Source organism: Dermacentor silvarum, chromosome 8 (genome assembly GCF_013339745.2).
Source record: "Dermacentor silvarum isolate Dsil-2018 chromosome 8, BIME_Dsil_1.4, whole genome shotgun sequence".
Classification (NCBI taxonomy): domain Eukaryota; kingdom Metazoa; phylum Arthropoda; class Arachnida; order Ixodida; family Ixodidae; genus Dermacentor; species Dermacentor silvarum.
Window position 1 is genome coordinate 172,777,171 of NC_051161.1, and position 12,610 is coordinate 172,789,780.

At 50.2% G+C, this 12,610-nt stretch overlaps 1 protein-coding gene across 1 annotated transcript in view; it reads left to right on the forward strand.

The window, feature by feature from the left end:
• LOC119461848 (serine-protein kinase ATM) overlaps positions 1 to 12,610 on the forward strand; it is a 754,892-nt gene that overhangs the window by 686,358 nt on the left and 55,924 nt on the right. The window contains exon 58 of the mRNA XM_037723219.2: positions 8,363 to 8,476. Coding sequence (XP_037579147.2) covers positions 8,363 to 8,476 — 114 coding nt within the window. The remainder of the gene's footprint in view (positions 1 to 8,362; positions 8,477 to 12,610) is intronic.

Genomic DNA, 12,610 nt, shown 5'->3' on the forward strand with positions numbered 1-12,610 from the left:
TCAGTGACATCGGCGATTGGGTCGGCGTAGGCGATGACAGTACCGGGGAAAAGGTGGCGGTGTTCGTAGCTGAAGTTCGTGACAAGAACTTCAGAGTGGCCATCATGAAGATCAATAAGGCTTCTTGCTACGCAAACACCTTGAGAAAGCAGGAGCGAGTGATTGCTTTCTGCGACCGCTTCACCGTGTAAGAGCCTGTCACATGCCACTTGAACCACGACACTTGCACGCGGTGGTAACGTGACAGCGTCGTCGGTAACACGAAGAGGTGTTCGAGGGTGGATGGTGTTGGTCGTCGCTGCGGCGCTCTTTGTCGAGAAAGTGACGAGGCGTTGGCGAATGTCGATGATAGCTCCGTGCTCCCTGAGAAAGTCCATGCCGATGATTAGGTCTCGAGAACACTGAGGGAGAATGCTCAAGCTGGCAACAAACGTACAGCCGCGAATCTCTATTCGTGCCGTGCACATGCCGAGTGGTGTGACAATGTGCCCGCCAGCTGTACGAACTGGCGTTCGATTCCAAGACGTCGTCACTTTCTTTAGAAGGGTGGCCAGTTTTTCGCTGATTATTGAATAATCCGCTCCAGTGTCCACTAAAGCAGTCAATTCACGACCGTCGAGCAATACAGGAATGTCCAAAGAAATTTTTCTTCCGTAATCAGCAGGTACTGTCGTCGTCGATGTATCGTCGATCCGCGTACGCGTCAGCAGGGGTCCTTGAGCACATCCAGACTGAGCGGCCTCGCCCCCGAAGGCCGCTGTGGTTAGTTTTCCCGGCGCGGGCTGGGCGACCGACCCTGCACCACGCTCGAATATGTACGGCGAGTCGGAGAAAACCGCCGCGGCGAAGGGGAGCGTGACTGGTGTCGAGCTGATGAGGATCCACGCTGCTGGGCAACGTATTCTTCAATTGCAGGAGGACGCTGTCCGAACCTAGGTCGCGGCGAGTTTGCTGGGAATCCGCGTAGTCCGAGCTCTCGATATGAGCACTGTCGGTAGACATGCCCAGCTTCGCCACACGTCTGATTTTCTTGGGGCCTCCTGTCGGTTGTCGTGGTAATACGAGGCCGCTTGGTCGGGCTGTAGTATGGCCGGGGACGCGGTTCGAAACGGGGAGGAAGGTGGTGCAGGTTGCCGCAAAGCTTGCGAATACGACATACGGGGGCTGTTAGTTCTTACCGGTTGAGCTTCCGTGTTGAAAGGTGGTTCGCTTAGCACATGCTGGACTTCGTCACGGACAACGCTGGACAAAGAGCTGAGCGTCGGCTGTGAAGGTACCGACAGTTTCTGGAGTTCTTCGCGGATTACGGAACGGATGAGCTCTCGGAAGAAATCGACGTGGCCCCCGAGAGCTCCGAAGAAGTTCGTAGGTGAGGCAGCGTTCACTTGGCGTTCGTATGATGGTGCCCGCTGCCGAAGAGTCTGTTCCATGGTGACGGCCTCGGAAAGAAATTCTGACACAGTCTTGGGAGGACTGCGTACGAGACCACCGAACAGCTGCTCTTTCACTCCGCGCATCAGGTACCGCACCTTCTTTTCTTTTGACATGTTGGGGTCAGCTCGTCGAAAGAGACGCGTCATGTCCTCGACATACATTGCGACACCTTCGTTCGGCATTTGAATACGGGACTGGAGATCACGCTCAGCTCGTTCTCGGCAATCAGGGCTCGCATACGTCTCAAAAAGACGGCGTTTGAATTCTTCCCATGAAGTTAGGGTATCTGCACGGTTCTCATACCAAACACGTGCGCCATTGTTAAGGCTGAAATATCTGTTTTTCAGTTTGTCTGCATCGTCCCACTTGTTTAACGCGGCAACACGTTCATAGTGCACCAGCCAATCTTCAACATCCTCATGCATGGCACCGTGGAAGGGATTCGGTGTTCGAGGATTGAGTAGCGTACAATGAATCGGCGTAGTGCCTTCCATACCGGTTGGGGTGGTCGGAGCTGCCATTGTCTCTGGGAGGAGTCCAAACTCAGGGGCTTGTCCACGGATCCTTCTGCTGGCGCGGTGTACAGGCGTAACCATCGGTACGGGACTGGAGCTCCTGCTGCTCGGAGGGGTTTGGTGCATAGATTAGATTACCCAGCACCTCCACCAGTTTGTCACGCGCTAAGGCAAGCGCAAGCAACAGTACCAGCAGCCAGACACGAAGAATGCTAGACACGAAGGGGACGGTTCTCCAGCTGGCGCGGAATCTTCGACTTCGTCGTCTTCTCCGTTCTTGCTGGGCACCCAATGATGATTGTTGGCTGGCTCAAAACACCAGGTGGCAATATATATATATATTTTTTGATGCCGGTTGTCAGAATAGCGACGCATTAGGCCTAAGGCTTTACGAAGCCGCCTATCGCACTTGGAGGAACACAACCTGGTGGGCCGTGGTGTTGAGGTGTTGCACATTGCTTCCCTCATTAGTTCACCTCGCACGAATTGAAATTATTCGTTCGACTCAAGAAAGCAAGCTTTGTTCACGTGAACTTTGCATCTGAAATGCCGTCCGAAATTTCACTAGCCGAATTGAACGTCGTACCACGTGGGCGATGCGTATGCCGAATTCCTCTCTCTTGCACTACTTTAGTGTTTGTCGAGAGCGTTGAGTGTACGCAGCATGAGCGGAGTCACCCCTGGTTTGCTGTCACCTGCACATCGTCAGCGCTGCTGCCCCGGACTACAATCGAGCTACCCCAGGCGATGCAGATGCGTGTGGCCAGTTCGGCGGCCGCCTGTGTCCGGCTCGCTGCCCTGGGCGGCTGGGAAAAGAGCTGGCAGTCACCAACGGCTACAGCGGCTCTCGCCGGCAGGGCGCGTCGGCGCGGGCGACGCTTGCTCGTGCCGACTTCTGCGTCGCCGTTTCCAGAGTCCTGTGCTGGAGTCGTGCCATCGAATCTGCAGAGCTGATGCTGTGACCAACAGACGCCAGCGGTGAACCCCAGAGACAATGTCGGCTCGCATGTTATGGGAAGCACGTGGACATTTTTCGCCGGAGTATGTGTAGTGATTTAAGGTTGGGGGGCTGTGGGGATGCGCGACTCTCACGCGTCCCCTGATGTTGTTTTCCCCGCATGTCTCCTGTAGTCCGGCTTCTCCGCGTGGCTAAGCCCGGCGGTGGTCGTGGTGGTTGCGGCGCATTGCGGGAGATGGCGCGAGTGTTGGATGCTAACGCTGCCGAACGGCGGGGTGACTTGGGAGAAAAAGGTCGAGGGCACTTTCTCTTGGGCTTGGGATCGGCGGCCAACACGGACGAACGCTTCGCACGTGCGCCGGCCCGCTTCGCGCGACCGTCGTGCGAGGCTAAGATCAGGACACCGGTATGGACGAACACGGATCGTTCGAGCGCGCCACCGTTTGCGGGACCGTACACGTGAACGACTAGGCGATGGTGTCATAGCATGGGGCGAACGTATTCGCTCGCTATCGGGTCTCGGTGAGTCGGACTTCCTTGATTTGTCGCGCGCCCGTGTGAATTTTCTATTGGTTGTAATTCGGCTAGTGTGCATTAGTGTATGAAAGGTGCAATAAATGCCCTTTTGATTGTTTGCACTACTGTGTTTTCGTTCCTTTGTCCCAAGAGCATGTGTGAGACCCCACAATCCTTATCTCCTTTGCATTTGTAGATGAGGTTCATCTTGCTTTCACACCATTCAACTAGAATTTTCTTCATTCTAATCATTTGCTCTATGGCATTAGTCACAGCTCCTTGCTTTTTGGACCGAGGTTATTAACTGTATTGGGCTGTTGAAACGGCGTGGTTCGTGGCTGCGTATCCAACATGGTCCGAATGCCTATCGGCGGCTAATTGGCCCGTTCTTCACACTAGACAAAACACGCGCTGCTTTTGTGGCCATTCCCTCGTTCTGTGTGACATTACCGTTTTGATCGGTCTTGTCGACTCGGACGAATCTTGTACCGAATCTTGTACCAAATCGATGATCAATTTGGAGGTAGGCGCACGTAACGGGAAAAGCTCCACAAACTTTGTGAACTTGTCCAGGATGTACTTGTGGCGCTGAGGGGTTGTGTGTAGCGGCCCAATAGGGTCCACACTTAGCTGCTGCATTGCAATGGGTGGCCCATGAACTGTCCGTCAGTCCTTTTGGTTTTTGCCGGTGAGGTTTGAAAGCCTGACACTGCTGGCAGCTGCGGATGTAATGCTAGATATCGGAGCGGATACCAAGCCATGTGAACCGGCTCTTCACACGCTTGCAAGTTTTAGAGAAGCCTAAATGCCCACTTAAGGCGTGGTCATGCTCCATTTTCAGTACCATATCTCGTAAGTGTTGGGAAAGCCAGGCAACCAACCGTGTACATAAGGATACCATTGTTCGAGATTTCGCTGTCATCAGCTAGGTCCTGTACCCTCTTGGACTCTTTAGCGTCACCAGGTAGCAAGCCAGACTTTAAGTATTGCAGCAGCTGCAGCAGCAGTGGATCCTTGCATTGTTCCAACTGGAACTTTGCAGTGTCGGTGAAGGAGGACATATCAGTCATGTCAACAGGGGCTGCTAGTTCAAAACGAATGATTTGTTGTGGCTCTTGCACTTCAATTGGGAACCAGTCCTCTGCCAAACAAGGCTGAGCAGATTCGGCAGCAGGGATTGGGCACCTGCTTAGTGCATCCGCTGGAATGTTGGCCCGTCCTTTACGATGCCTTATGGTACACTTGAATCCTTGTAATCTCATACCCAACGTCGCACTCTGCATGATGTCTTTGCAGTTGTAAACATCCAAGCCAATGATGCATGGTCACAATGCACCTCAAATGATGTGAATTCTACATACGGTCGGAATCTGTCGACAGCCCACACCACAGCGAGGCATTCCCATTCTTGGACAGTATAGTTCTTTTCAGCAGCGCTGACGGTCCTGCTTATAAATGACACAGGCTTGAGTTGACCTTCGACTTCCTGCAACAACACTGCCGATATGCCAGTGCCGCTGACATCTGTTGCAATCACAAAGGGCCTGTTGAGGTCAGGCAATACCACAGCCACCTCTCCTGCCAGCGTTAGCTTCAGAGTCTCGAATGCTGTCTGGTGCTCGGCACCCCAAACCCAATGAGCTCCTTTCTTGAGGGGAGCTGTCAGGGGTCTGGCTTTGTCAGAAAACCAGGGGATAAAATTTCTGTAGTATCCCACAAGGCCCAAAAACATTTGGAGCTCCTTGACTGTTTTAGGGCATGGGAACTCTGAAACCGCTTGCACCTTGTCCGGGTCAGGTTGACATTTGCCTGGAGAGATTACATGTCCAAGGAACTTTAATTCCTGTTCACAGCATGTAACTTTGCCGGGATTGATTGTCAGACCTGCAGAGCTAATTCTTTACAGTACCTCATCAATATGTTGTACTAGGTGGTCCTCAAAAGTCTCTTAATAAATGAGCACACCGTCAAAAAATGCCTTGCAGTAGTTGTGTTTTATGCCTTCTAACACTTTGTCCATGAGAGACTGAAATGTTGCTGGCCTACCTCCTACCCCAAATGGCATTCACTTAAATTGAAACACTCCTCTATGGTACAGTAATGCAGTCTCCTTGGGAACATCTTCGGGAGCAACCGACACTTGAAAGAAGCCCTGAGCAAGGTCGAGGCTCGGGAATGACCTAGCGCGGCCGAGCTGAGCCAGTACCCAGTCTGTGCGGGGCATAGGGTATACTGGCACAGTTGTGATTGCATTTAAGGGCCTGTAGTCGACCGCAAGGCGATATCCTCCAGTTTTCTTCTTTACTAATACAGGGGCACTGGCCCAGGAACTGGAGCAGGGCTCAATGACGTCTTGGTCCAGCAAATCTTGGATACACCCATCAAGAATTTCTCCCTTTTGGCTGTTAACCGGGCGCAGCTTGCATGTAACTGGTGGGTGGCTGCCTGTGTCTATTTTTTGAACCACCAGGGACGTGCAACCTGGTAGAGTGGTAAAAATATCGTTATGGTCTGCAAGGATGTTATAAGTTTCTGCTTCTTCTCCTCCCGAAGGTCTACATGCACTCAGTGGTATTGTGGCATACATCCTGCACATCTGCAAAAAGTGCCTGTAGAGAGCTGGCCACATTTTCATCAGTCTCTTGACCTTGCTTATCGCATTGCAACGCTGTCTTACAGACTGACAGGGGTCGGTGTCCAGCATCCGATCATATGGTCGCTTGGGTGCCTTTTTAAATTTGACGAGCTCATATGGGTCAGAGTGCAGTGACCATGTGGAGAGAAATACCTGCCACGTCAAGAAAATCCCGCCCAAGGACAACATCGTGACACAGCTCTGGCAAACGAAGAAAACGCTGCTTCCTGGACCCACCCTGCCACCGAATACGACAGTGAACCGATTATGCAGTTTGTGACCAGCCCTGAGCAAACCTCAGGGTTCGTGCTTCTTCCATGAAGGTAGCTCCCACGCACTTGGCCGCTGCGATGGCATGGCTAGCTATTAATTAAGCCCACGCTTGCCCCAGTGTCCATGAGTGCATAAAGGACACTGTTACCACTGAACAGTTCAAGCAGTGGTTCTTTGTTTCCAGCTGTTGCGAGCACTTGCAGGGACGTCGTGTAGCCGTGGACCGGAGAAGTGGCTACGCTCGTCCATTTCCCAGGCAATCTGCTTGACAGCAGGCTTGGCTGCGTGGTCTAGCAGTAGCGCATTCACATGCAATGTGGCCAAAACTGCCACATTGCCGACACGTGATACTGCGGTTTGGCAGCTCGAATCGCGGGATACACTGCGTCGCTTGAAACCCAAAGTTCTGAGGCGCTCTCCCGAGTTGTTGCGGTGCCGAAGTGTAGCTGCCCCGTGTGTTCGGCGCGCGAGCGTATGGCACAGGTTTGGGGTTCCACTCCGGGGCTGCAGCACGAAGCGGCGTTCACCGCGGACACTCAGAAGCCGAAACTGCTGCAGACTCCAGCTGCCACTCTCGTTGCTGGGTCGGGAGGGTTTGGTTGGGCGTTGCAGTTGGGTGTGCGGAGATGAATAGACGAAGGCCAAATCAGCTGCTGCTTGTGCATTACGCATTGGTGGCGGGGGCACGTAGCGCAGGCGATGCCAAGGGCCTTCCACGATGGGGCCGGCCGCCTTCGCCATTTCTAGCAGATTTGCGAAGCTCATGCTGGCTGTTAGGTCTTGGAATGTTGGATGCATTTGTCTCTGCACGCATTCTACCTTTTTGGCATCTGAAACAGGCTCCGCTATATGGTCATAGTATTCGGCAATGACGTGAATGAACTGCTTGAGGTTTTCTGCCGGATGTCGAGTGTGCCGATCTAACTCTGCTTCTAGTTTAAACTTGTAGTCAACGGCAGTAAACTCGGCCATAAATTCAGACGTGAAGGACTGCCAGTCGGGGTGCCCACCTGAGAACCGCCACCATTGTTTGGCTGACCCCTGCAACGCTGCTGGAAGCAACTGCAAACGGCGGTCAGAGGGGATCCCCTCAATAATGCAGTACCCCGAGTACTTCTCCAGAAAGTCTTGCGGCGAGTGTCGATCCTGGTAGCCACTGAATTTCGGCAGTGGGACCGGCGCACCTTTGATCTTGAGCGCTGGCCCCGCGCCGGTTGTCTCGTTGGGCCTAGCCATGCCGGTTGTCTCGTCAGGCCTAACCATGTTGTTGAGTGGCGTGGTGCACAGAATTTATGCTAATTAATATCAGCCTTAAGTCTCTCCTTTTCCATAGTGGTCCCGGAGGTCGAAGCCCACAGTCCTTGGACGATCGAAGAAGGTCTCCAGGAGAGGCTGCGCAACTGGCACTAGACGATTCTTGGTCCTCCATATTAGGTCCGGTCTCCACTTGTCAAGTACATTCAGGAAATCCTCGGCGCACGCACACACACGCAGTCTGTGTTCTGTCCCACTGCACCACACGTGGTTTGCTCGGCCGATTACTTCACTCCGTTCGTTGTCGCGTGCTCCCCGCATGCCGACCACGCACACATGCCTTCCACGTTCTCCCCGCGCTCCACACACCGTTGCCTACCGTCCCATCCTGCTACTCTACACAGTTGCCTACCGTCTCGTGCCTGCGACTCTGCCACCTGGTGTCGGCCCGGTATCCTCACAGCTTTCTGTTGTCCTTGTGCTTGTGAGTTGTACCGTGCACATTACAGTGTAGCACCAGAGTCATTATTAGATCTCTAGTGAAGTGACCCCACGGCTCACTTCACTAGAGATCTAATAATGACTAGCAAAATGACCTCCCATTGTGCTGCCAATAATGGAAAAGTGTGGTGAAGAAAGTGCCCCAAACCTATGTCTCGCTCAATATTCTCGGTGCAACAGACACGTCTTGTGCTTACAAATGTGCATTGAGAACTTGTGTCACTCGGTCGTCTCGAAAACCGCATCAGTCTCTCGAGGCCAACTGTTTTCTTCTAGGGCCGTGATGACCTGCGCCAGGATGCAGTTATGCAACAGGCATTTGGCCTGGTCAACTGCCTGCTTGCTCACGACCCCACAGCAACAGGGAGGCTGGCCATGCGCACGTACAAGGTGAGTGCAAGTACAGTTAAACCTCGATATAACCGAGTCAGTAAAATCGGTAATTTGCTTCGTTGCATTTAAATTTCGTTATACAGTCGAATCCCTCTACAATGTATGCCACTACAACGAAATTTCCGCCACAACGAAGATTTTCCGATTCCCCGTCAGCTGCCCATAGAAAGTAATACAAAAAAAGTCCCTTCATAACAAAGGCGTTTTATTCAGTATTTCCGTTTCAACGAACTTTTCGAGAACGAAACTGGGACTGAATTGAAATTGAAACTGCCGAGTAGTCAAATTAGAAGGCCCTTTCAAAGCTGTGACGATTGTATGTCCGCTTGAATGAGGTTTTCGTGAACGAAATCAAATTCAAAGTACCAGTTTAAGCCACTGCAATCCATAGCCACGCGTGATCACCAAGTGCCTACGTGACACTGCAGGGGATCACCACAATCGCTGCCGTTTTCTGTGATGTGTGTCCGTTCGAAATGGCTACTCGAACGAAGAAGCGTAAATTTCTCTCTCGCGAGGAGAAGGCACATACGATCGCCGAAGCAGAAAGCAGAAGGAAAAATCTCGCAGTTTCACCTGCAAGGCGAAGCATCGGTTGTGATAGCAGATTAGTCGACAGCTATACGCACTAAAGATAGTAGTTTTATTGACCGTATAAACTTGTAACATTCGCTAACTAAATTACCGGGCACGGTGTCACACGCGCACAGATAAACATGAACAGATCTCGCTCGATGACCGCAGAAACTCCGTGTCAACACGCTGGAGTGAGACGCGGCAAGCAATGAACGAATTGACCTCCGTGCTGTCTCTCGCTTCACCGGGAACTAAACGTCGAAAGCACAGCGCACACGACTCTACCAGCACTAGTTGCACTTTCCCCCCATCACAGATTGCTTTGAAGATGAGGCCCGCGCGGGCACTCACTTTGCGCACGTCGCAAATTGCTTTCAAGATAGCGGCCGCGCCGCAGCCGTTGTTGTCAACAAGATGATAACGTCTCGTTATCTGGGGAAAATGACTCTCCGCTAGACACACCGACTCTGGTGACTGCTTTGAAAGTAATGGATCATTTTTGCCTCCTCAGAAAAGTTATCAGAACCCACGACAATTGCGATGGCTCTTTTAACGGACTCTGAGACTCGCGTAATGCCTTTTCTTGCCGTGAAGCATAAGAAATCCAGGCTGACCGACTTCGGCAAATAAAACTTACGGTAAGCACAAGCTTGCCAACCTTGCTGACTTTGTAATAAATATGCAGTGAATTGTGATAACTCAAACTGCTTCACTGCGACGGTGAATGTGCCGCGAAATGAATGTTTCGCGATCAGCCGGGCACGCGCATTGGGTTAGGCGTCAGCCGCAATGTACGAAAAATGCTGTAACAGCGGCGCGAAATGCATTCTCTCGTGAAGTTGACACTTTATCTACTGCCTTCGGTACGTCTCAACCTTTGCCCTCCCCGCCATCGTGAAGATTTCCCCGACGATTGTTTCGGTTTCGTTCACGGCTTTGCCGTTTGGCGTACGTATATACATACCAATTTCGCGTGAACGAAGTTCCGCCACAACGGAATTTTTTATGTGTCCCATGAATTTCGTTGTAGCGGGACTCGACTGTATTGAAATTGAGCCTTTTATGCAAATAGTAAAGTCGCCGATGGATGTTTATTACAGGGAAGGGGCCACAAAATTTTCTGAACTGTTGGGTAATCAGAAAACGAGAGAAAAAAAAGGTTCATTTGGTGAATTTGAAAGTCGGCAACGAAAGATACAGTTTCATGCTGTTTCGACAGTATCTTCACATCGGCGCTACAAAGTGAAGCCAGCCACGCTCTCACATTGTGGGGTTCTCGTATCTCGCTGGAGTACCGAGCACCATGCGTTTGGGCTTAGCGAGCCACTCAGCCACGTCAGCCGTCGCCTCCCTTAATCTAGCGTGTCGCTGTGCCCATGCTCAGGCTGCAAAAGAAGTGGAGGGGGTGGTGCACCGCATGCTTGCAAGAAAACACAGTATTGCCATAAGTTAGCACAAGCAGTTTATTACTGTGGTGGACATAGTCTCAAAGATAAGAAATGTAATCAGTGAGTCAGTTCATGAACGTGACATTGAATCCTGTCATTGGGTACCAACACGAAAGGGAGATAAGTAGAATATTATAGTTCAGTTCCTATCTCGAGCCAAATGTGACACCGTCCTCTAGAAAGCCAAGAAGAGGATGCTGAAAAACGCTGACATTGGACTGGAAAATGCTGGTCCTTTATACGTCAATGAGCACCTCTGCTGGGCACAAAAGAAACTGCTTGATTTTGCTGTTAAAAAAGAGTATGAACATCAGTGGAAGTCTGTGTGGTTACAGAAAGGAAAGAGTTTCATGAACCAATTCGACGGCTCGGCGGTTGTGCCGATAACCAGCGAGAAAGACCTTATCAAGCTTTTATCGCTGGAAAGCAGTCATGCAGAGCCAGCAACAGGCTATAATCATAGCTCACCTGGCAATTGAAATCTGTCGTCTTTCTGTTCTGCGATCAAAAAACAACTAAACAAAAATGACCAATCGTGAACTAGCCCTACCACAACAGGTGAAGCTAAAAGACCCAAGCTGTGAAACCACTTTGCACCTTAACTTCCGCTCGGTAGGTAACAAGCAAGATGAAATCGTTCTCCTTCTAAATTCTCTTCCGAATTTACGTTTTTTATGCTCACTGAAACAGGGTATCAATCTGATAGCAAGATGCTAGAGCTGCCTGGTTACGAAATGTTTTTTCTTAACAGACCTAACAAACGCGGTGGCCGTGTCGCTATCTATACTCTCGCGTGGAAAAGATGTCACATTCTGCCTAATCTTAGTGATGTTACCGATGATTATGAAGTTCTAACATCATAAAATCGAAATCAAATCATTTCAGTGGTATACCACCCCCCAAATGGTAACATGGAACATTTTACGGATTATTTCGACCAGATTCTAGAACATGCGTTACTAAATAAATGTTAACTTTTGTGCAGTGGTGATTTTAATATCAATGTGCTTGACCATAAAGGCTGTTTCACATGCTGTGAATGGAGCGAAAAAAATCAGTGCAGTCGCACGCGTTGCAATGCGATTTTTTGAGGGCTCAATTCACATGATTGCGATTTCAACAGTGCGACTGATGCGACATCCAGGGTTGGTTGCTGCCAGGTTTTGTCGCACACGCCACATATTTTTTTTAATGTATTGAAAAAGATGTGCGCGTTATAAGATAATTGACGTCTCTTTATTAGGACCAAACAATACGTGTGTTTTGTAATATAAAAACGTTTTGAAGATTAAATTTGTTTTGGAGTGCGCAACGGCGGTTCCTATGCATGACGTACATAAACAGCTGTTCGCAGCTGTTTGTTCAGTGCTGTGTGTTGTCTCATGTGCCTTTTATGTGTCGCTCTGTCTGAATAGGATAAAAAGTCCACAATATATTCAAAGTTTATTGGTTTCTGCGTAGGAAAAAAATTTCGCCATCAGTGAAGATACAACTTAACGTGCATGGAGTATTCGAAAACAAATTGACTGTTTATTCAAGCCATGTAGTTAAATATGCTGTGGTAGAAAATTAATTATGGTAGCCTGCACGCTTGGAATGTCAAATTTAATAAGCAAGTGAGGCAAGATAACCTTTCAAGATGCATCGGGAAGCTTACGCATGTGGATAACCGACAGGAAAAAAATGCATCTAAACAGTCGCTTGTTCAGCTCAACGTTGAAACTTCGGGTACTTTGCTGCCTTGTCATTTGCCCTTTGGCAGAGGTTGCAGTTATTTAAACTGCTCCGTACGTGCGATTTTTGTATGCTCCTCAACAAATTAAAATTGGGATGACCCCAAAAGGCCATGTCGTCTCGTGGGTATGGAACACCTCGTAGAATTGGGAACTCGCATAGGTGTGTCTACAGCATACGAAGCAAAGGGGAAAATGCACTTTGTTAGCTACGTAGCGTTTTAACGAACGCGTAGAAATGGGAGAATGGAATCTGCGGCACAAGTTTTTTATTCTCGCTTCGCGTACGTACCGGATTCAGCAATCCACTTCCACGAGACGGCATTTTCCAAAACAGACCGCGAAATAGCTTTCTGCGCAATTTCAACGGAAAA